This window comes from Hippocampus bargibanti, linkage group LG05 (assembly GCF_051943395.1).
Source record: "Hippocampus bargibanti isolate YZ-2025 linkage group LG05, ASM5194339v1, whole genome shotgun sequence".
NCBI classification, from domain to species: Eukaryota; Metazoa; Chordata; class Actinopteri; order Syngnathiformes; family Syngnathidae; genus Hippocampus; species Hippocampus bargibanti.
In genome coordinates, this window is record NC_142738.1 from 28,432,862 (window position 1) to 28,456,664 (window position 23,803).

General features: G+C 40.9%; 1 protein-coding gene across 3 annotated transcripts; it reads right to left on the minus strand.

Annotated features, from left to right (window-relative positions):
• Positions 1 to 193: 193 nt before the first annotated feature.
• On the minus strand, positions 194 to 23,495 carry cdk10 (cyclin dependent kinase 10). 3 transcript variants are annotated; one of them, XM_088997585.1, is made up of 14 exons: positions 22,696 to 22,834; positions 21,964 to 22,164; positions 21,718 to 21,790; positions 21,560 to 21,631; positions 19,689 to 19,791; positions 18,329 to 18,410; positions 15,891 to 15,958; positions 10,895 to 10,947; positions 8,071 to 8,140; positions 6,695 to 6,754; positions 6,477 to 6,600; positions 5,574 to 5,713; positions 837 to 889; positions 194 to 753 (listed from the first exon to the last, which is right to left on the minus strand). In XM_088997585.1, the coding sequence occupies exons 2-14, from the start codon at positions 22,090 to 22,092 to the stop codon at positions 659 to 661; spliced, it is 1,122 nt and encodes a 373-aa protein (XP_088853711.1). In that variant the 5' UTR covers positions 22,093 to 22,164; positions 22,696 to 22,834; the 3' UTR covers positions 194 to 658. The 3 variants fall into 3 exon arrangements, with proteins under 3 accessions (XP_088853711.1, XP_088853713.1, XP_088853712.1); XM_088997587.1 differs by lacking the exons at positions 21,964 to 22,164; positions 22,696 to 22,834 and adding an exon at positions 23,382 to 23,495; XM_088997586.1 differs by lacking the exon at positions 21,964 to 22,164 and having other exon boundaries at positions 22,696 to 22,876.
• Between the last annotated feature and the right edge of the window lie 308 nt (positions 23,496 to 23,803).

A 23,803-nucleotide genomic window follows, 5' to 3' on the forward strand; every position in this document is an offset into this window, starting at 1 on the left:
TGAACGTTTCGCCTTACACACACTTTCTGGGAACCAACTATTAAGTTTGTAAGCTTAGGTAGTACTGTACTATAAAAATTGCACGTGCTGCAAAAGTACAGAAAAATGCAATGGAATTGACTTTACCACACATCTCTAAAAGACGTAAAATGACAACGGCCATAAGAGGAAGTCAGAATGACGAGTTGCCATGTACATTGTCATTCATTCGTTTATTTATTTAAAAAAAAACACGGGAGAATGAGGTGAGTGGACACAATTCCATGCGTTGCTCCTACAAGGAGGGAGGGGGCACCGTTTGGCCTATTGAGCAGCAGCTCAAAGACTCACAAAACTGTTAGCTCACCACATATCCATGATTAACGCTTTCAGCGACAGTGGTCACAACAGTGGACAGCGCACCGTGTTATCAGGTTGTGTGGGTGTGTGAAAGGGTTCAAGAATGTGATTGTGCCTAATTGAATCATTTAACAGGTGACCAACAAGTTGTGTGTAGCATAGAGTACACACTGTAGTTGACAGTGAGCAGTACATTTCCTGCTTCATTTTTATTGAAGGCAAAGCTCTTCAAGTGTGGATACTCTATGCAGCAATTTGAAAAAGAAATGTGTGGAAAAAGACAGCTGGCATGCCGCTTGTTTAGGGTGAATGATCTTGGTTACACTTTGGTGCGCTTTGAATGGCTCTCAGGCTGAGAAGCAGCACGTTTGTTGCGATGGTGAGGGAAGGTCGGCATCAGGTCGGGCTCACAAGCTGAATGACGGCGGGAGGAGAAAAGAAACAAGCATGAGAAGATGGGAACGAGGTCAAGCTCTGATTACAGACAGTTTACTTACGGAGCGGTTTCTCCTTGAAGTAGGAACTTTCCAAACAATCATTTGCAGTCGCTCTAGAAAAACACACCAAGTTAGACTGTATAGGTGGTCCAAATAGTATATTGACATAGTGGCTATGGTCATATTGACATCAACTCAACTGTATTTACAGAGTACTGTACTTTCAAACACAAACATCAATGTCACATTCAGTCCAAGACAACAAAAGTCATGTTTATGAATGTCTGGATTGTAACATGGAGGTTGTTTTGCTGAAAATTTCATGGGGAGATAAAGAAAATATTTTGGTTTGGAAGTTGAGATAAACAGAATACGCCAACAAGCGAAAGAAGCAGGGTAGACAGAGTAAGTGATAGAGAATAGACAGAATAGAAGTTATCATATTTAAAAGTTTCAAGGTTAGTTAGCCACTGAACACAAAGCCCACAAAGGAAGCACAGAGAAACCTGGGGTCAATCTGAGGTGAACAGACACAGCCTGTTAACCTGTCATCTTCATGTAGGAGATCTGGCCTTGGACTAATTTAGTACTTGTTGAACTCATTCACAGGACGAAAGTTAGGACTTGGGAAACTCCTTCACATCAAGAAGTCATTAGCCAGGTTACAAATCATATCAGTTCAGGAAAAGACAACTAATTAAAATGTCTACGTTCTGTTGTTGGTGCTTGGGACGTCCAGGGGCGTGGTATTCAAACCAAGAAGACCATGTTTTACAAATGTATCACTTAAATATGCATATACTCTCAATAAATAGCTTGGCAGAGGGCTACAGTTGGGCGTCTGTCACTAATGGGTGTGTCCCCTGCCGGCAGTAAAAGACAGTCTTCATGTGTTCGAGCCTTTGTTCACAGTGTGCGACCAAATATTTCTGACAGTAAGTAATTGTAACAAATTGACGAAACATACATCTGAGCAACCAACAAATGGGCAACCATGACTTCCCACAATATTATTTTGACAAAGATAATTCCTGCATCTGGGAAATTGAAGGGTCCTGAATTTGGAAGAAAAGTGAAAAAAACCTTGTTGTAAATTGATGCTTTGAAGACAATTATCAGGAGTAAACATTTTAAACATGGAGAGTTGATAAAAATGCCTCCCCCAAAAACATTTGATACACCAAAACCCTTTTCCAAATTTGCTCTATTACTAGTGGGTTAATGGCTTCACATGGCACTACACTGCACATTTGATTACCAGTACGTACTATAGAAGAATCATCTTGACTGAACCAAAGTGAAATCATCACCAGACCAAGAATTGGAACCCCAACATGAGGGTGAAGTTCACATATACAATGATCCCCACTACTTTGGATTGGTCTTTGTTAGTCTCGCAGTGGAGAAATTTACATTTCACAGCAGCAAAGTTATGAAAGGAATGAAAGTAGAAAAACAAAATACAGGAGCTGGGGTTCACTTATCGCACGTTCAAGCAGATTCAGTGAATAGCAGATTTTTTTTCAAGAAAAAAAAAACATTCAGGAAAAAAACCCGGTAAATAACCAGTGTTTGAAATAGTGTCTGCCCGGTGGCCCGGGGCGTACAACTTTTACGTCGGGCGTACCACTTTCAAAACGTCTCGGCTCAGATGGCCGACAAACTTCTTCAAGAAAAAAGAAGTGTTTTTTTTTTTTTCAAATCAAATGTTTGTTTTATTCAATAAAGCAAAAGCCCCAAACAAAACGCTACAAGCCATGTGGACTTCTGTTTCTCAGCAGCTTTCAAAACGCTGAAGTACACTTTTCAGTCAGGGTGTAGTCCGAAGCACGAAACAGGCTTCTGATTGGCTGCCGGTGCCGAGTATGCAAATTGCCAAACAAATGTTCGTTTGGCAATTTGCATACGCGGCAACGGCAGCCAATCAGAAGCCTGCTTCGGACTACACCCTGACTGAAAAGTGTACTTCAGCGTTTTGAAAGCTGCTGAGAAACAGAAGTCCACGTAGCTTTGAGCAGACAATACAACGCGAACATTGCATTGTGCACCATGACGACAAACGACAGCTGGAGCAAAATCTTCAGCATGGGTAATTTACCATAAATTAGGCAAGGGCGCATTTGTGGTAGATATTTCCTTAATAAAAAAAAACCTTTATACTTCGCAACAATGTTTTTTTTGGCGATTAGACGTCTTTTTGTGTTTTAAGTTGTGAAAAATGGGGCAAGAAACTATGGCCGGGCCGGCAACTTTTCAGAGTTGTCTGCCCGGGTGCCCACTAACTTTTTGTCATGAGTTTCAGACACTGAAATAACTCAGGTTTTGTACATGGCCGTAGCTTGATTGGTTGACGTCGACCAATGACAGCACCATATCTGATGATTTACAGCCATGTGGATTGGCTGTGCATCTTCTCAGCCCCGCCCAGCACCCCCCTCTGTCTAATGACGAGGGTTACTGTATGATTAGTCTATTCCAGGGGTCGGGAACCTATGGCTCGCGGGTTATATATGGCTCTTTTGATGATTGCATCTGGCTCGCCGAACTAAATACATATCACTTTGTCATTGTTCATTTCCTGTTTGGGCTGCAGTTGGCAGAAAGCGCAATTTTAATTGGATGATACTGTCCGTTCATGTTGAAACAGATAAACGGCCCTTTTAAATAAGCCTGACAAGTAAATAAAAATGAAAAAAAGACTAGTACGTACACTTCAGTTTGGGATGGACGGAAGGATTCGTCTTTGTGGAGGGACACAAAGGGACAGTTCTGCCGTGATTCTAATTTTCAATGAAACAACACCATCGATGAAACAGTCGAATGCCAGTGGCACTCTGACAAGCCTCATGCTAACGTTAGCATCAATATACTTCTGCGAGAGACATCAGAAAGCAAGTTTGGAAGCTAATAAGCCATGTGCAGGCTAGCTAGTAGTAACTTCGCTGATGTACAAGTTGACTTTCATTCCGATCGTTTGGCTGGATTTTTTTTTACCAATCATGAGGAACGGAAAAAAAAACATTCATGTTAATGGTATTATCAAAGTTATTTTAAATAATATATTCTGTTAAATCACATGAGTACTTTGAAGAATTGATAAATGAGGAAAATGAGAAGGAACAAAGAGTAGAAGACGTGACTGTTGTGGACCAAGACGTAGCAAACATTAACAAGGATGAAGTGAGTAGGGCGCTGAAGAGGATGAAGGGGGGAAAGGCACTCGGGCCTGATGATTTACCAATCGAGGTATTGGATTGGATTTGCCTTTATTAGTCTCGCAGTCTTATGGAAGTGTCTTGGAGAGGTGGCGGCGGTGTTCCTGACTGGGTTATTCAACAAGATGTTAGATGGTGAACAGATGCGTGAGGAATGGAAACGAAGTGTACTCGTGCCCATTTTTAAGAACAAAGGAGATGTGCAGAGTTGTACTAACTACAGAGGAATACATTTGATGAGCCATACAATGAAACTCTGGGAAAGAGTTTGTTGAAGCTAGACTAAGAGCAGAAATGAGCATTTGTGAGCAGCAGTATGGCTTCATGCCAAAGAAAAAGAGTACAACAGATGCAGTGTTTGCTTTAAGAATGCTGATAGAGACGCACAGAGAAGGTCAGAAGGAATTGCATTGTGTCTTTATCGATCTGGAGAAAGCGCATGACAGGGTGCCCAGAGAAGAACTGTGGCTTTGCATGAGGAAGTCTGGAGTGACGGATAAGTATGTCAGAGCGGTGCAGGACATGTATCATGACTGTAAGACAGTTGTGAGGTGTGCTGTCAGTGTGACGGAGGAATTCAAGGTGGAGGTGGGACTCCACCAGGGGTCAGCTCTGAGCCCCTTCTTATTTGCTATGGTGATGGACAGGCTGACAAGATGTTAGACAAGAATCTCCTTGGAACATGTTTGCAGATGACATTGTGATCTGTAGCGAGAACAGGGAAAAGGTGGCGGAGAAACTAGAGATGTGGAGATATGCCCTGGAAAGTAGAGGAATGAAGATCAGTCGCAGCAAGACGGAATATATGTGTGTGAATGAGAGGGATCCAAGTCCAAGAGTGATGCTCCAGGGAGAAGAGATAAGTGGAGGATTTTAAGTACTTGGGGTCAATTGTCCAGAGCAATGGAGAGTGTGGAAAAGAGGGGAAAAAGCGTGTCCAGGCAGGCTGGAGCGGCTGGAGAAAAATGTCAGGTGTGATGTGTGATAGAAGGGTTTCAGCCAGGATGAAAGGAAAAGTGTATAAAACAGTGGTGAGACCAGCCATGATGTTTGGACTGGAGACAGTGCCACTGAAGAAAAGACAGGAAGCAAGCTGGAGGTAGCAGAGCTGAAGATGTTGAGGTTTTCTTTGGGAGTGACCAGGTTGGATAGGATCAGGAATGAGTACATTAGAGGGACAACTCATATTAGAGGCTTTGGAGAGAAAGTCAGAGAGGCCAGACTGAGATGGTTTGGACATGTCCAGAGGAGAGAGACCGACTATATAGGGAGAAGGATGCAGAGCTTTGAACTGCCAATCAGGAGACCGAGAGGAAGACCGAAGAGGAGGTTTATGGATCTGGTCAAAGAGGACATGAAGGTAGCTGCTGTGAGAGAAGAGGATGCAGAGGACACTGATTCACTGTGGCGACCCCTGAAGGGAAAAGCCGAAAGGAAAAAAGAAGATTCTGTTAAATCACATACGTGCGTGTGTGTGTGTGTGTGTGTGTGTGTGTGTGTGTGTGTGTGTGTGTGTGTGTGTGTGTGTCTGTCTGTCTGTCTGCGTCTGTCTGGGGGGGGTTGCGCACTCACGCGAGTCTACCTGCGTTGTGGATTGTACATGAAGAGCAGGTTGAGCAACCTGTGTCCAGCTTCAGACAACCAAGTGAATTTATTCTTGAGGTTATTGTAAGGCTGTTTCCTCAGACTATATTGCCCAATGAGAGGCAGATCAGAAAAACCCTGTGTAACACACAAATGCTTTCGGTTAAAATGAACGTAATTACTCGGAGAGTACACTGCAGTCAAAAAAATAGAACATTTTTGCAACAAAAAACATTTGCATGGACATTTATCTTAGAACAAGAACAATTGCAAATGTCAATACTGTATACTCAAATAGCGGTTTATGTTTACATTGGTTCAAATTCTTGAGTAAGGCTAGAGCTGGACAGTGGGAATGCATTTCTTGATTTCAGATTTTTTTTCTTCACTTATTATCTACCCCATGGATGTCAAAGTCTTTTTTGCCGCGGGCCACATTGTGGTTACGGGTTCCTCTCGAGAACCGTTATGGATTTGGGGAAGCAATTAGAATGTTTCAGTTCCTCCACATATTAGAGCGCACAACAAATTGATGAATGACTAGTTTTAAAATCAGAAGTCAAGAATAATAACTGTTATTGTGATTCACATGGGACAATTTGAAATTTTGGTTGACTTTAACAAGCATCATTGCTTGATTTGCTTTCACGGGCCGAATAAAATCATGTGGTGGGCCTGATCTGGCCCACCACCGGGCCTTGACTTTGACACCCGTGATCAACCCGAAAATAGCAAATGAAGCAGAGAAACGTAAGCACTGAGGGGTTTGATTGAAACAACACAGAACTGGAGTTAATATTGATTAATTGATGAATAATGATTGCGGTGCTTGGCAATCTTTCTCCCAGCAGACATTGCAGCTACAATCATTTGCCATTATTCCAGAAATTCATGCTCTCACCGGCCAGATGTTTTCATTTGGCGTCCCCAATAACTGAACTATCAAATCAAGCTGCTGGATTTCCGATGTTGCAGGCAGCAGAGGTTTGTGTGCCAGTAGCTCAGCCAGGATACAACCTACAGCCCTGTTGGGCAATGACAAGGGCAAATTAAATTTCTAAATTGTACCATTATTTGGATATTAAGTACTGTATAGTTTCAATGCGGACTGAATCTCACCACATATCGAGAGCTGTAGTCTGGGTTTTGCTTCCAAGGAGGAGCTCTGGAGCTCTATACCTGATCAAGGAAAAATAAATGAACAAAGGGGACATTTCGCAGGTCACGGAGCACTCATGAGCAAGAACTACTGAGGAAGATTAAAAGATGAATGAATCTTCAGCCACACTACAGAAGCATTTCCCACACAGAATTATCAGCACCTCACGTTAAGACGTGTTAAAAGCCTGACAATACTGAGATCGTGAAAGAGGCACTGTACTCTGAAACAAGTTTCTGTGACCAGAATAAAAGTAACATTTAAAATAATAGAAGTGGTTCATCAAACCCACAATCAAGCTACTCCACTTGCCAAATCAAGCTTCAATCCAATTTAAAACTTGTGGAGTCCACTAAGGATGACTTGGAATTTTTCATTCCTAATACACAAAATAATCATTTTGTAAATACTTGTTGGTTGAAAAATTGTTTTAGAATAATGTATATAAAATGTATATTGTATTTGATTTTCTGTTTGATTGGTGAAAGAATTGATTTGATAAAAAGAGTAAAAAATTGACAGCTCCAGCGCAATGTACAGCCTAACTCTGCTCTTGGGAGGCCTTTTTTTCTTTTGGTTATTTTGCTCGACAATACACAGGTAGAATTGGGTAGAATGTGGAATTAACGCCTTTGTGGGATGGAAGAAGTCTTTTACCCGTCAATGCTAGCGACCCTATTTGCAATGAAATTACGCGGTCTGAGCACAGTACACCCAAGCATGCCATGCTTGACATTGTGCAAACAGAAATCAACGCAATGGGGTTTGCAAGACTGCAAGATCTCCAGTTATGAGGGATTTATTTATGCATGTGATATGGGGAAATGGAGTCCACTTTGCACATCCGATTGTGCATGCGTGTGTGTGTTACAACCTCTATAGTGACCATGGTTCTATGAAAATATTTTGCAAAACTATAACTATAATTTTGCCCTGCGATTGGCTGGCAACCAATTCAGGGTGTCCCCCGCTTGCCGCCTGAAGACGGCTGGGATAGGCTCCAGAACCCCCTGTGACCTTAATGAGGAATAAGCGGTACGGATAATGGATGAATAATTATAATTTGTTCAATGAATCAATCTCTACCATGATCCAGAGAAATTGGCCCACACTGATGTATTAGGTCCATGACAAACGTGCGTGGAGGACCACATTTTTCTGACTGTCCCCTGATCCGGTAAAACTAAATTGAATTAAAACACTACAAGTCAAACCTGTTTTTGCTCAGTCTAAAATCTAGTCTACCTATTCTAATGTGACGACTTTGCAAGAAAATTGTTGTGTTTTTTTTACAGATTTTAGTACAGCATTAGTGATTCACCCGAAAGACACTCACCAAAGTGTCACCACACGAGGCGTCATGGGTTGTTGGGGGACACCATACCGGCGAGCCAATCCAAAATCAGCTAAAGACAAAAAGAGAGAAAGGGTTATCCGTTTCATCACATCCAAACACAAAACACGTCATTTGCGGAAAACAGTTTCAAACCAGTTGCTGGTGCAATATGTAAAACACATTAAAAAAAAACATAATTTATGATCATCGATACATATAATTAGTTCCGGCTTTATTTATATCATAGGTAAAATTAAAATAACACACACCAAAAAAGTAAAAAAGTCACCTCTTTGGCTTGAAGACACACTGAAAGACAGCAATAAAGTAAGACAGGGTTCCCGTTTTTCCACTTCATTTTTATTCATGGATATTTTAAGGACTTTTAAGGGCTAATTTTGCCATTTTTAAGGACCGTTTCTCCATTCATCCATTTAATGCCGGCTGAGCAATTTGCGGGCTGAACAAAAAGCCACATATCACTGGGCTGGTGTTCAACTTATTGAAAGCTTACCTTTCCAGTGAAACAGGCTACCTTGCTGATTCATAGAATGTGGGTTTTTGTAAAGTGACAAACATTTCTGACATTATTGTCATTAGTGTCCGAATGAATCCTTGTACCTCCAAAATAATCACTTTTCAGTCACCAAAAAAGTTTCTGCCAAACATTTATTTCCCGTAAGAAACCATTAAATATGAGAATAAGTCACACAAACGCACACCTCGTTCGTGTTTTTTGATGATCGTCTTCTTCTGCTCGACCGTAATTTTCTTTTGTGTCCTCTTCAGCTGAACACTAGCCTGCGGTGGGGTCTTTTTCGGTCCCGTAATAGCGAAAGTATCCACTCGATAGCAAACCACGTCTGCACTCAAAGGGGGTGTGGAAAATGAGTGTGCCAGCCACCATGGCGATTTTCGACCGTGTGGTTTGGTGTTCATCCGCCGAAAACTAGTTTGTATGCCAAGATTATATTCTCGCGAATTTAATGTTTGTAAGGCGAAAAGTTCGTGAGCTAAAGCGTTCGTAAGCCGAAGTTTTACTGTATGTGTCTGTCATTTGTTGAGGTCAATAACTCAGATAAATACATTTTTCTAGAAAATAAGAGAATTGTTTACAGAACCAGCAATGGCGTCGATCTATTGTTCTCTGAAATGACCATGTAATCGTCATCTAAACTGATCGGAGATGATGGGAAAAGCAGAGCAGGAACCAGGAAGGTATGAAGCCCGAAAATGGGGTTTGATAGTAAGGGCGGCATCCGCATTTTCCTACAATTTTTTTTAATTGGAAAAAAGGGAAAAATGACATCCCCAAAATGAACACCATGTTTTTTTTAAGGATTTTTATTGATTTTAGAAGCTTTCTCGGGAAAATTAAGGAAGATTAATTTTCCAGCTTCTTTTTACGTCTTTTTTAATGGATTTTTAATGAACTTTAAAGGGCAACCAACGTCACTTTTTTTTGTTTTTTAACTGACATCAGAAAAACGTTTTATAGCATCTAAAATACCCAAAACACACAGTATGATATTTTTAGTCAAATGCAAAACACCAATAAAAATGACTTAAATGTCCAAAATCTGCAAAAAATTGAGCTGCGAATTGAGCATTTTCAGAAAGTCTCCCCCCCCCAGTTCGTGACGTCACGCCAAGACATCTTGCATTGCTGCAGAATAAAAACAATGGCTTCAGATTCGGATAATATGCTTTCTTGTTACACATCCAGTTATGAATATGATTCAAATAGTTCTGAAGAGGAAAGCATACATGTTTGCAATCAATTAAAGAATTTATTCCGTGTCATTTTGAGGCAAACGGGCGGGGGGAATGTCTCACCCAAAAAGAGGCAAGAAAAATGGCCACCGAGCTGTGAGGAATGAATCAGCCCGTTTCCATGGAGCTTGACTCCCTCTGCTGGCCGCTTTTGGATGTAACACAAGGGTTTAAAAAAAAACAGTACAGCAAAATACATTGACGTGATGGAAGGACCGCTATAATGTGTCTTTTTTACGGTAAAGGGCGGTCCATTTCTGACGTCACGTGAGGACTCGTCACCAACTCAAAAATAAGACTTCCTGAATGTTCAGCGTGAGTCTTAAAACGTAAAATATAGCTATATGCGGTGGAATCTTATTAAAATACACCCAGTAGAAGTCATTTGAAGCCATTTTACAAATGATGGACACAACTTGTCCGGAGACGTCGGTTGTCCTTTAAGGACCGGTGGGAACCCTGTAAAATGCGGTCATGAGCAACAGTTATATTTTGAGACCAAGTAGAGGGGGAAGAATATGGAATATCACCAAAAGGTAATGGGATTTACATGCAGAAAACTTTAGCTAAACCAATCATCCACATCGAAACAAACAAACAAACAAACAAACAAACAAACAAAAACAATGGAACAAAGGGCAAAGGAAAAGCAAGTGTGGACTGTGGATGAATGGATGAAAGTCATATACAGTATAGTTGTTGATGTAAGGTAACGACAATGCAGAGCTCGTTGCCATTTCTGTTTACTCTTTTACTACATTAAAACAGTACAAGAGATTTTTGACATGACCATATGCATATGTATAAATACAGTATTCTCTTAATACATTCAATGCGTGTCGTTTTAGCAGCGGGTTGCCACAGTGGATGAGGGAAAAGTTTCCACACTACGTTAAGTAATACAATAAAAGACAATTTGCTTTTGCAATTTGATTTTTGTTCTTTCAAATACCACAAAGAATTTGAAGAAGAGAGGCCTTTTTTTAATCAGGCAGGTCTTTGAAACTGAATCACCGGCATGATTTTAAGTAATGGAAGTATGCTGACTTACCTATTTTAACACATCCTTTGTCTGTCATGAGCAAATTAGACACTTTTAGGTCCCTGAAAATACAACAAAGTGGGTTATTTTAACACTTTCAATGCCAGAGACTTTTAATTAGCAAGTACAATTTGCTTTGTCCACAGGCGTCAAAGTCAAGGCCCTGGGGCCAAATCTGGCCCGCCACATCATTTTATTCAGCCCACGAAAGCAAATCAAGCATGTCAAGTGCTGTGATGCTTGCTAAAGTCCGAACTAAAATTTTAAATTGTTGTATGTAAACCACAACAATCATTATTCTTGACTTCGGATATGAAAGTAATTTCATCTGTGCTGTATGTCATGCATATTAGCATATTTGACAATAAAGCAGACTTTGACTTTGGAAAACGAGTTATTCATTAAGTTGTTGTGTGTTCTGAATGTAATATGTGAAGGGGATGAAATATTCTAATCCTTCCTCTCGGTCTCCTGCTTGGCAGGTCAAGGCTCAGCATCCTTCTCCCGATGTAGTCACTCCCTCTCCTCTGGACATGTCCAAACCAGCTCAGTCGGGCCTCGCTGACTTTCTCTCCAAAGCCTCTAATATGAGTTGTCCCTCTGATATACTTCTGAGCCTATTCAACCTGGTCACTCCCAAAGAAAACCTCAACATCTTCAGCTCTGCTACCGCCAGCTCTGCTTCCTGTCTTTTCTTCAGTGGCACTGTCTCCAGTCCAAACATCATGGCTGGTCTCACCACCGTTCCTTTCATCCTAGCTGAAACCCTTCTATCACACATCACACCTGACATTTTTCTCCAGCCGTTCCAGCCTGCCTGGACACGCTTCTTCACCTCTTTTCCAAACTCTGGACAGTTAACCCAAGTACTTAAAATCCTCCACCTTCTTTATTTCTTCTCCCTGTCGCATCACTCTATGAAAAATTCCAATGGTTTCCCCAAATTCATAACAGCCCTCGAGAGAAAACCGTACCGACAATGTGGCCTGCGGCAAAACATGAGTTTGACACCCCTGGCTTAGTCCAAGCAGACAAAGAAATATGAACACCTCAATTTATAGATCCTGAGAGTCATGTGACCATCAAATCTAGATCAGTCACTGAGTAACTTTAATGGAACGTCTCAGTTTGAATACATTTTAATGTTACATTTATGGTATATTATATATGGTATGTTGAGTGTTTTTTATAAAGGCCTTCAAATGGATGATGACAGAAAATAAAGTTGCTGAACATTTGACTCTGCGTTTAAGTCATTGTAGCCTACCTTGTCAAAGTTCTGGTGGAGGCAAGAAACAAGGCTATAACAAAGCAAGCTATCTTAAAGGACAACCGACGCCTCCGGATAAGTTGTGGCCATAATTTGTAAAATCGCTTCAAATGATTTTGACAGAGCGTATTTTACAAAGATTCCACTGCATAGTTATATTTTACGTTTTAAGACTCACGCTGAATATTCAGGAAGTTTTGTTTTTGAGTTGGTGACGAGTCCTGCCGTCACGTCACGGAAGGAACGCCCCTGACCGAGAAAGGAAACACAATGCATTTTGCGGTACTTGTTTGGTCTGAAAACTTCGTGTTGATCCGTGTTGATGGCGAAATTACAAGGAAAACACATAAATAAGGTGATGGTGAATCATTGTGTATTGCATCAAGACTACGATTTGATTTTAGTTGACACAAATTCCCAGCAGACAAATCAGCCCATTTAAAATGGAGCTTTGGCGCCATCTTGTGCATTTTCTGGGACGCTACATTTCATCTGGATGAAAATGACACGGAATTACTTCTTTAATCGATTGCGAACATTTATGCTTTCCTCTTCAGAACTATTTGAATCATATTCAAAACTGGATGCGTCACAAGAAAGCATCTTCTCCGAATCTGTAGCCATTGTTTTGATTCTCGAGCAAGCCAATACGTCTTGGCGTGACATCACGAACTGGGGGCGGGACTTTCTGAAAATGCCCAATTCGCAGCTCATTTTTTTGCAGATTTAGCACACTTTAAAGGACAACCGACGTCAAGTTGTGTCAATAATTTATAAAATGGCTTCAAATGACTTCGACTGAGCGTATTTTAATAAGATTCCACCGCATATAGCTATATTTTACGTTTTACGACTCGCGCTGAATATTCAGGAAGTCTCCTTTTTGTTGGTGACCGAAAAAGAGACGCATTGTAGCGGTCCTTCCATCACGTCAATGTATTGTGCTGTACTTGTTTGGTCTGGGGACCTCGTGTTGCACCCAAAAGCCGCCAGAAGAGGGCGTCCAAGCTCTATATAAGGAATTCATCAGCCTGTGGAAACGGAGGTGGACACAGGAGGTCGCCATTTTGTGCCTCTTTTTCGTTGAGACATCTCCCCTCAATGTTGCCTCATAATGGCACAGAATAAATTCTTTAATCAATTGCAAACATGTATGCTTTCCTCTTCAGAACTATTTGAATCATATTCATAACTGGATGTGTAACAAGAAAGCATATTCTCCGAATCTGAAGCCATTGTTTTGATTCTGCAGCAATGCAAGACGTCTTGGCGTGACGTCACGAACTGGGGGCGGTACTTTCTGTAAATGCCCAATTCGCAGCTCAATTTTTTGCAGATTTTGGACTTTAAGTCATTTTTATTGGTGTTTTGCATTTGAATAAAAATATCATACTGCATGTTTTGGGTATTTTAGATGCTATAAAACGTTTTTCTGATGTCAGTTAAGAAACAAAAAAGTGACGTTGGTTGTCCTTTAGGTCATTTTTATTGGTGTTTTGCATTTGACTAAAAATATCATCCTGCATGTTGTGGGTATTTTATATGCTATAAAATGTTTTTCTGATGTCAGTTAGGAAACAAAAAAATGGTGTCGGTTGTCCTTGAAGACAAAAGTGCAATCATTAAACAATAGTTGTCACTCCTAGATCAAAAACTTGAAATAGCTATTGTTCAGGAAAAGATGTTAATTGATAAATACAATATGACACCAATATATGCTTCTTCTTTGCTATTTGTTATTTTTGCATTTTCTCCTCTGTCTGAAGATAATGGTGTACTGTGAAAAATGTTGGGTTAAATAAAAATTGTTAAAAAAAAAACACGTGAACAATTTTTAGAGAGACGAAGATAATGGGACAAAAGAAATAGACCCGAAAGCTAAATTAAGGAAATATGGGAAGCACTTGTCTTCAGTTTGACTACAGTGGGAGACCAACGACCACGTGTTGACTGTCAAAAAATGCCAGTTGCAGACAGCACGAAGTCAAATAAATCAAGGGGGCACTTAACTCATTCACTGCCATTCCCGAATGTATTCAGGAATTGGAAATATGATGCAGAGCGCCATTCCGGAATTTGTTCGAGTTTCGTTTTTTTTCTTGCGGGTGGGAGGGTGCTGATAAAGCCGTGGTGAGACCTCTGGTAATGGATTTCCCTTCCACAAGGGGGCAGCATTTGCCTTTTGTACAGCCGCCCTCACTTACACCTCATATTACTCCAGAACCAAATAAGCTAGAAATTAACTTTTTTCTGATGAAAGAAGAGTCTTAGATTTCTTACGCTGCATTGAATGTTCATGTAGTCCGAAAATTTGTCCTGGAATTTGAGTGAAAATGACAAAAACCCTGGCACTGAGGTGGACACACTTTTGCACATGCCTGTCAGTGAATGAGTTAATAACCTTTGCAAACCCTCATCTAACACACAGGAACTCAGGTCCTGGTTCAACTCATCACGCCGTGCCATCCAAGATTCTCTGGCTCATTCAAAAACCACTGAAACCTAAACCCGCACTTTGGTTTCATTACAAAACGCACGCCACTCGGCGGAGGTAATCATAAAGCCAAATTTAAGTTGAAAAAGGTCAAATTGCAGGTCTCTTATCAAATGTGGAAAGACTGCAGGGTTTACAACCAGATCACAGTTAAAGAGGCCAAAAGAGAATATTTGTCTGGCCTTATTCAGGCTAACCATCACAACCCATGCGTAATATTTAAAACCATCGATTCTGTACTCAAACTCCCTTGCTTGGAATCTTCGCCCGAGATGTGTAACAAAAACATTTCTTACACTGCGTTGAATGTTTATGTCATCCTAAAACTTAATATTCTGTGGGTCCTGGAATTTGAGTGAAAATGCCAAAACCCCTGGCACTGGAGTGGACACATTTTTGCACGTCAGTCAGTGAATGAGATAAAGACCTCACCTCAAGCACACCGTTAAGCCTCCCAGACTGAAAAGTTGTGCACTGTAAAACGTGCTCATTGTAGCCATTAATTCTGACTTTCTCATTTTAATACAGCCAACCATTCTTTCATTTACTGATCTGCTTTATCCTTGCAATTTGGAGGTGGTGGTATTGTAGGAGCCTATCCTAACGCTCTTCTCTCTGCACTGTGACACCACTGGGCCACTGAGCTGCCTCATTATTGTTGATTAAATAAAAATAAATCAGCACATTTTTTTTTGCAGATTTGAAAGTTTTACATGCTATGCTCCTGAGATCATGTTAAAGAACTGATTTTGAATTTGTTTTTTATTTATTTCATTTTAGTTTTCAGAATGAAACGGATGGTCAAAATCGTTTGAGTTTATGCAATACAGTTTTTCAAGTAAATTGGTGCACAAAAATATTTTTCTTTAATGTTAATAAGAATGGAATGTAATGCAGAGGTGTACTTATAAGAAGTTGAGAGACAAATTATCTGTATACTGTTAAGGTGGCAGAGATTGGGGGGTATAAATTGTTTTCTTCTTGTTTGGGGGGGGCAGAACATAAAATAATTGAGAAACACTGCTATACAGCTTCAAGTTCTTGATCGAAATCACATACATTTTCGCAGATTACTTTCACTGAGATTTGTTCTCTGTCAAACTAGCGTTCCTTCAATAGTGATTATGTTTTTTTTGGTACAGAGAGAAACATCAAAGTCACTCTGACTTGGAGTCTAAAGTAAGATAGGAGTAGCTTTTTTTTCTTTTATGAAGAGAAAAAGTAAAACTATTGATATTCACCTGTGAATGATGAAATTGTGGTGGAGATAGCGCAAGCCTCTCAGCAATTGCAGTACAATACATTTCACCTGGAAAAAGAAAATTCAAGGAAAAGAATCATAACCCCGCCGAATTCAATGGTTCAACACACATCTTTTCATTAATTGGACAATTACTTGGAGAATTACATGAGAAAAAGGTTTCCGCAGGAAATAACATTTCTGACTTTTTAAAACCACAATGAACTTAATGTCTGTTATTAATGTCATGATTAACGGATCTACCGGAGACCAATTCCTTGTGTGTTCTACATACTTGGCAATAAAGAGGATTCTGATTCTTACCATGAATAACAGAAAGCCTGCTGCCAGAAAATACATTGAAATTGAATGCCATAATAAGGTACATTCTTTCTCCCTTGAGCCATTGATCCTGAAATAAATTAGGGACCTGAAAATTATTATCAATATAGATACATGCAGGCACGGCCATAAATCAATGCCTTTTGGGCTTAAATCTTTTAAACATCTCTGTATCACTACAGTCCGATTCGATGTCATGATTCATCCACGTGATCATTGGGGATTATTTGGGGATTTTGGGTCAGGTATGGTAAACATGGTTACTAATTAAACACATAACAGTAGAAATCTCAGCTGTTAGTGAATTGAAGCATAGGTCGATGACCGGTTCAATGGTTAACTGCGGTTTTAAAATGTTATGGTTTAATCACCGCTAAAACAGTCTGTCACAATTCTTGTTTTCTTTTGTGAGGAGCCTTTGAAGAACGTCTTCCAACCTGGTTCGAAAAACAAGGCCGATTGGACAACGGGTGTAGGGATTCCTCAAATGATGTGGCAAGGAATTCCACTGCACACCGCCATTTCATGGTTTTAAACGAGTCAGACTCCGAATAATACACTCCCACCAAAGTACACATATTTGTGTATTACAACAACACTAAATAATTTTCAATTTCAAGATAAACTTTAGTTCAACCGTCATGCAGTGTGAATGAACGGGTTAAATATGAAAGAGCAGAAGCAAAACATTCAGGGCGCCTACAAAACCACTGTACAGTTCGTGTAAAATAATTGTATTTGTTCATAATTAAACAAATAGACATTCGAGTGAGGTCGAAAGGAATTTTGTGGAAAATAGGGCAAGTTTTGTTCTAATATTTTCAGGCATGCATATGAATATTGTTTGTGTGCATGTGATTTTGGTGACATTTTTAAAAAATAATTTAAAATGCTTTAAACTTAAATAACAAATTACTCTGCATAGACAGTAATGTTAAAGGAAAACCGACATCACTTTTTTGTTTCTTAACTGACATCAGAAAAACGTTTGATAGCATCTAAAATACCCAAAACATGCAGTATATTTTTATTCAAATGCAAAACACCAATAACAATGACTTAGTGTCCAAAATCTGCAAAAAATTGAGCTGCGAATTGGGCATTTTCAGAAAGTCCTTCCCCCAGTTCGTGGTGTCATGCCAAGACGTCTTGCAATGAATATGAATCTTTAGTACGTTACGGTTTTTACACATTAATCTGAATTTCAATTTCTGACTTTATTGTTTCTGTAGGTGGATTGAGCGTGGTGAAACAACAGCCTGGCATTATTTTTGAGCTTGTTTAGCAAAAAAAGATTGGGTCCCATTGGATTTGGGCAAGCTAAGTAAGCAGTGGTAAGGAAAAGAAAGGCGAAAATGTACGAGCATGTAAGACTTCTTAGCACAATTAACAATTTACATTGCAAAAAAGCCCTGATTGAAAAACGTTGAGTCTTGGGCCTAATTTGGCAAATTAGGGGTTTGTTTACGACTGAAGCATATTCAATCACAATTGCAATATTGAGGAGGACAAAAATTGCAATTCCTGTTACTGGTAATCATTTTCCAAAAGCATATACGTATCCCTAATGTATTGTGTTATTTCAGTTTTGTTTGTTATTCTCCTCTATTGTCTCATGACAATTAGAATCAGGCTAACGCTCTTGACCAGGAGATGTTCAGGCCCTTTGCCTCTTTGGGTTGTACAGTCCGATAATAGTCCATTCAAATAGGTTGGGAGAGCATTTAATGTCAGGTAGACTATCATATTAAAATTAAAATGTTTTAGAATACACCACTAAGTGAATTCAAGAATTTGTAAGGCCATTTTTGGATTGAAGACACTGCAGAAACCTTGACGAAAGCATTATAAGTTTTACAGTAGTTTGATGGGGGGGGGAAATGTTTACATTCATCAAATTACACGCCATTAAAAAATATAAGGTTAGTCCTTTTGGGTACTTCTAAATTGAGTTGTACAGACATGTTTAATTTACTAAGTATAGCAAGACATAGTACAAGATGTACAAGCTAACCGGAGCCAAGTAATTTCAGTCAGTGTTGAATTCGTCCTTTCTTTCAAATCACAAATCAAGTTTGACACAAGGTTCTGCTTTACCTGCGCTTCTGAGAATGGTGTCTGAATGTTTTCCAAAAGACTGGCCAGGTCCTGCTCGCAGTAGCTCATCACCAGGAACAAACTAAACATGCAATCCAAAAAAGACAAAAGTATTTTGAGGAAGGGGTGCTACTTGTTGGTATGATTTGGGGGGGAATGATAATTGGTGTATTTTATTTCACTGGAATGCTACTCAGTAAGCAAAAACTCATTTAATTTAAAGCAACAACATGTTGTTGCTGACGAAGGCGGAAGTAGACGCCGAAACATGTCAGGTATTTGAACACCGACAATACACTGTCTGTAAGATAAGAATCTGTTTTAAATTAGATATCAGGTAGACAGGATGAACTTAATACAACTATTAAGCAAAAACTCAGTCCAACTGTATTTATAAAGCACTTGAAAACAACTCTGTATGCGAAGTGCCGTAATGTTGAGCAAATATCATATATATAATAAAGAATAAATAATTTAAAAAAAAAAACATTTAATGCATGTGTTGCTTTCTCTTTGGCATTTCATGCATTCCTTTCACTTTTGTTTTTGTTTTTAGAATATATATTAAAAATGTGACCAGCCTCAACATCTGATGTGATGTGGGGTGAGGGGAGTTAGTTACCGGTAATTCCTGTCCCGCTCCCTCCCCTTTGGAGGCCACATGGATCCTGCAAATTGCTATTTACTTTATTACTACCTTCAATAGTTATAGTGCCCCTCCAAAGTATTGTATTATTAAAACGTTGGATTTTGTTATATACTGAAGGCTGTTGGGATGGCAAAATGGTTGAGAGTTCCGAATGCCGGCCTCACAGTGCAGAGGTCCATGGTTCGATTCCTGTTCTTACATTACGGTATGGAGTTTGTGTTTTCTCCCAGTGCCTGCGCGATTTTTCCTCAGCTAATCCAGTTTCCTCCCATATTCAAAAACCACGGCAGATTAATGGAGCTAACCAACACACCATCAACACAGAGCCAACACAGTTTGTGTTATGTGTCAATACAGTCCTTTAAGGTATCATCAACTCATCACTACCAATTGGGTTGGGTTTTTGAGGACCCACCTCTCCAACGGCGTCTTGATCTTTTTAAATGGGCTTTTACATTCTTCTAAACACCATATTGTTTAAATTGTTTCCCACTCAGCATCCATTGAATGGTGGTCATTCTGGAAGGGGCATTCTCCCATCTGTGGACCCTTCCCTTTTTTTCACTTGCACTCCTTGGGGTAGAGCTCAAGAGGCCTCTTTAATATTTGTCAACTCTGTGTTTGTGAAGTCCTTTGAACCAATTTGACATTAAAGGTTCTTTCAATACATTTGACTTGACATACTCCACTTGTTAGCTTCACAATGCTAACCTTTCAAGATGGCTGCCCACAACAACCTCCTTCAGCTCCACTATGTTGGGATGTCGAAGCCTCAGCAACAACGTGATCTCTCGAAGGCTGCTGATAGGAATCCCTGACACATGCGCGCACACACACACACACACACACACACACACACACACACACACACACACACACACACACACACACACACACACACACACACACACACACACACACACGCACATAGAAAAAAGGGCCTTTAACTCATTCACTGCCAGACATGTGCAAAAATGTTTCCACTCCAGTGCGAGGGTCTTTGTCATTTTCACTTGAATTCCAGGACCCACCGAATATTGAGTTTAAGGACTACATAAACATTCAATACAGCGTTATAAACCTTGGACTCTCTTCTTTCATCATAAAAAAAGAATGAAGTCCTAAATTATATGTGTCTGGAGTTATGAGTTTGAAATAAGGGTGGCTGTCAAAAATACAATGCAATATATACAGTACATATTGGTTTAGCTCCTCATCCGCAAACTTCTCCAGCTTGGTGTGTCCCCCACGATCTGCCAGTGGACCCTCAGCTTCCTGACAGGACGGACACAACAGGTCAGACTGGGAAATATATCATCCACAACACGAACCACTAGCATTGGAGCCCCGCAGGGATGCGTCCTCTCTCCATTGCTCTTCTCTCTCTACACGAACGACTGCACCTCAACGCACCAAGCTGTCAAATTCATAAAGTTCGCAGACGACACCACGGTCATCGGTCTCATCAAAGACGGCGACGAGTCTGCGTACCGACAACAAGTGGAGCAGCTGGAGCTCTGGTGCAGCCATCACAACCTGGAGCTGAACACGCTCAAGACAGTTGAGATGATCGTGGACTTCAGGAAACATCCATCACCACAGCTACCCCTCACACTATCCAACTGCCTGGTGTCAACCGTTAAGACCTTCAAGTTCCTGGGAATCACAGTCTACCAGGACATGAAGTGGGAGGTCAACACCAACTCTATCCTGAAAAAGGCCCAACAGAGAATGTACTTCCTGAGGCTGCTAAAGAAGCATGGCCTGCCAAAGGAGGTGCTGCAACATTTCTACACGGCCGTCATCGAATCCATCCTGTGTTCTTCCATCACCGTTTGGTTCGGGGCCGCCACAAAAATTGACAAAATCTGACTTCAACGGACAGTTAGGACGGCGGAAAAAATCATTGGCACCGCCCTACCCACTCTCGAGGACTTGCACACTGCAAGAATCCAAACTAGGGCGCGGAAAATCCTACTGGACCCTCCGCACCCTGCCCACCACCTTTTCCAGCTACTCCCCTCAGGCAGGCGCTACCGATCCATGCGCACCAAATCCAGCAGACATTTAAACAGCTTCTTCCCCCAAGCCATTAACTCTTTGAACTATTTGAACTCTTTCAACAGTAGCCAAAATGGAACTGTATAGTGCCACTTAGCAGTTTTTTTGACGACGATACTAGTGCAGCGTGTTCTACCGGAAACAAATTCATTGTGTGTTCTACATACTTGGCAATAAATATGATTCTGATTATGATTCTGATATAGCGCTTTAACGACAGCTGAAGCTGGAACGAAGCGCTAACACTGAGAAAAGGGAAATGCTTCACTTTTTGGAAAAGAAAAAACATTGCCAGAGGCCATGGTAAGCGCTTTATCGGTACCCAAGCATGAAAAAACAATACCCAAACAAATTCGTCAATGGCGCTCTACGTCATATTTTCAATTCCTGAATTAATTCATGAATGGCAGTGAATTAGTTAAGTGCTCGCATGTACGTATGTGAACACTCTCCAAATAAATAATTTCAAAATAGTTTTGAGTTGAAAAGTGAAACAACAAAGACACCACTCTGGATTTTACCATCTTTTTCTTTATCCATTCGAACCTTCTTCAGTGCTACAATTTCATCAGATTTGGTGTCACGAGCACGGTCTGTAGGAACAATGGTAGCAGGTCATTTTACAGTGGGAATTTTAATTGGAGCTATATATTCTCTCTAAGATATGGAAATGACTTACAAACGATGCCATAGGTTCCTTCCCCGATTCGGTTGAGCTTTTCAAAGCCTCGAACACTTCTGCATGTCCCAAACTAAGGTGAGTAGAGGAAAGTTAGTGTTTTGAAACCAAAGGGCCATTGACAATTTATAAAACAATGGCATCCATAAATATCTTTTTTTTAACATATTTCATGGTAAGATCAGAGCATTGTCATCAAATAGTGAGTATAGTTTTTGCTTTTTTGAATGTTGCTGTGCCGTTGACGATTTCGTTTGGGACCCGTTTACTGAGCGAGTTGCTTGTTCTGAAGCCACAAAGGGACATAAAGTCTTCTTGTGCTGGTCCCAAGCCCGGATAAATACAGAGAGTTGTGTCAGGAAGGGCATCCGACATCAAAGCTTGGCCAAAACAAACATGCGGATCAAACCTCTAAAGACGGTGGACACTGATTTGCTGTGGCGACTCCTTGAAAGAAAAAGCCAAAAGGAAAAGAAGAAGATGAAGCAATTTAAATGAAGACTACCAATAGTTGATCAATCACTATGTACTTTGTAAATTGGAACCCATCCTCGCCTATTACGAATCGTGATTATTTTTTTTAAATCATCTGAACCTCTTATCCTCACATGGGTGGCGGTGTCCGAAAGACAGTTGGAATTGTGACAATATGCGGATCGGAAAACAGATTGATGGATGGGTTGGATGGATGGATTGTGTGAAGGCTGGCCTGACCGCAAATGTAGTTCTCGGATAGGGGAGGGGGTATCAAGGAAATCGCCGGGTGGCGAGATGCCGCTCACTGTAAAATAACCACTGCTAAAAACATTTCAACGCTAACAAGGCGCAGGGTTTTAAGTACTGCAAAGGGACTACTAACAAAATGTTGGCGTTTCTATTTTCACAGTACATATGTAAATAACTGCAACTCAAGATGAAGTGAAATATCACTTGAATGTATTTAGATAGTCCTAGCGTTTGTCCTCACTCCGTACTTACTCTATCATTTTTAGGCACTGTGAAAACTTTATTCTTCGGGGATTTGAGCCGTATTGGCCCCAGTTCTTCCTCTCCGGTTACGTCCATCCGATGTGATGGGCATAATCATAACATGTAGCTTGTGTCGCGTAGAAATAAGTTGCCCGAGAAATTCAGATATTTCGAGGCGCGTGTCAATGACGCTATATCACGTGACCAAGAGACGTCCCCACTCGTTGGAGGCTATCAGAAGTCACGAGAGGAGGAGAGAGAGAGCGACAGAGAGAGAGAGAGGGAGAGAGAGAGAGAGAGAGAGAGAGAGAGAGAGAGAGAGAGAGAGAGAGAGAGAGAGAGAGAGAGAGAGAGAGAGAGAGAGAGAGAGAGAGAGAGAGAGAGAGAGAGAGAGAGAGAGAGAGAGAGAGAGAGAGAGAGAGAGAGAAAGAAAGAGAGAAACAGAGAGATAAAGAATGGAAGATTTTTTTTAGTATTTGCGAGTACTTTAGTTTGCAATTAAATTAATTTGTCATTCAAGTAGTTGTTCAATCATTAATTAATTAATAAACCCAGAAATAAAACGTTCACAAATCAACACAGTTAGTTCAGTTGTCCATGGACAAATAGTTGAGATTCATTCAGTTGAGTTGCTGTGCGGTGTGAGTATTAGAATTAGTTTAGTCAGACAGGTATACAGGTACCATCGTACTTACGACCACGACCGCCAGTCCCTATTTGTTTTATTCTACGCCTGGCACAGCAACGCGCTAGCAGCCCGGCCAACGCATACGACAATTTTGGCCAGCCAGCCAGCATCTCACTCTAATCATGTCTCGGCAACATCTCCTGTAGTAGACTGTAAATGTTTTACCCAAGAGAAAATCAATTTCATCCGATGGGTCGCGATTGCGCAGGCGGGGGGACGGTCCCCCGGCGCCGGCCATGGTCCGGCCAGCACCAGAGCCGATGCGGGTTGGGCATCAGCGCTCGGACGCGCGGGACCGGCGTGACGAGAAAGCCGCGACGAGAATGGCGCCGCAGACGGCCGCGGGGTCGGGCCAGGCCGCGTCGTCGGGCCGGGCCGCGTCGTCGGGCCGCGGGGTCGGGCCGCGGGGAAAGCGGAGTAAGGCCGGGG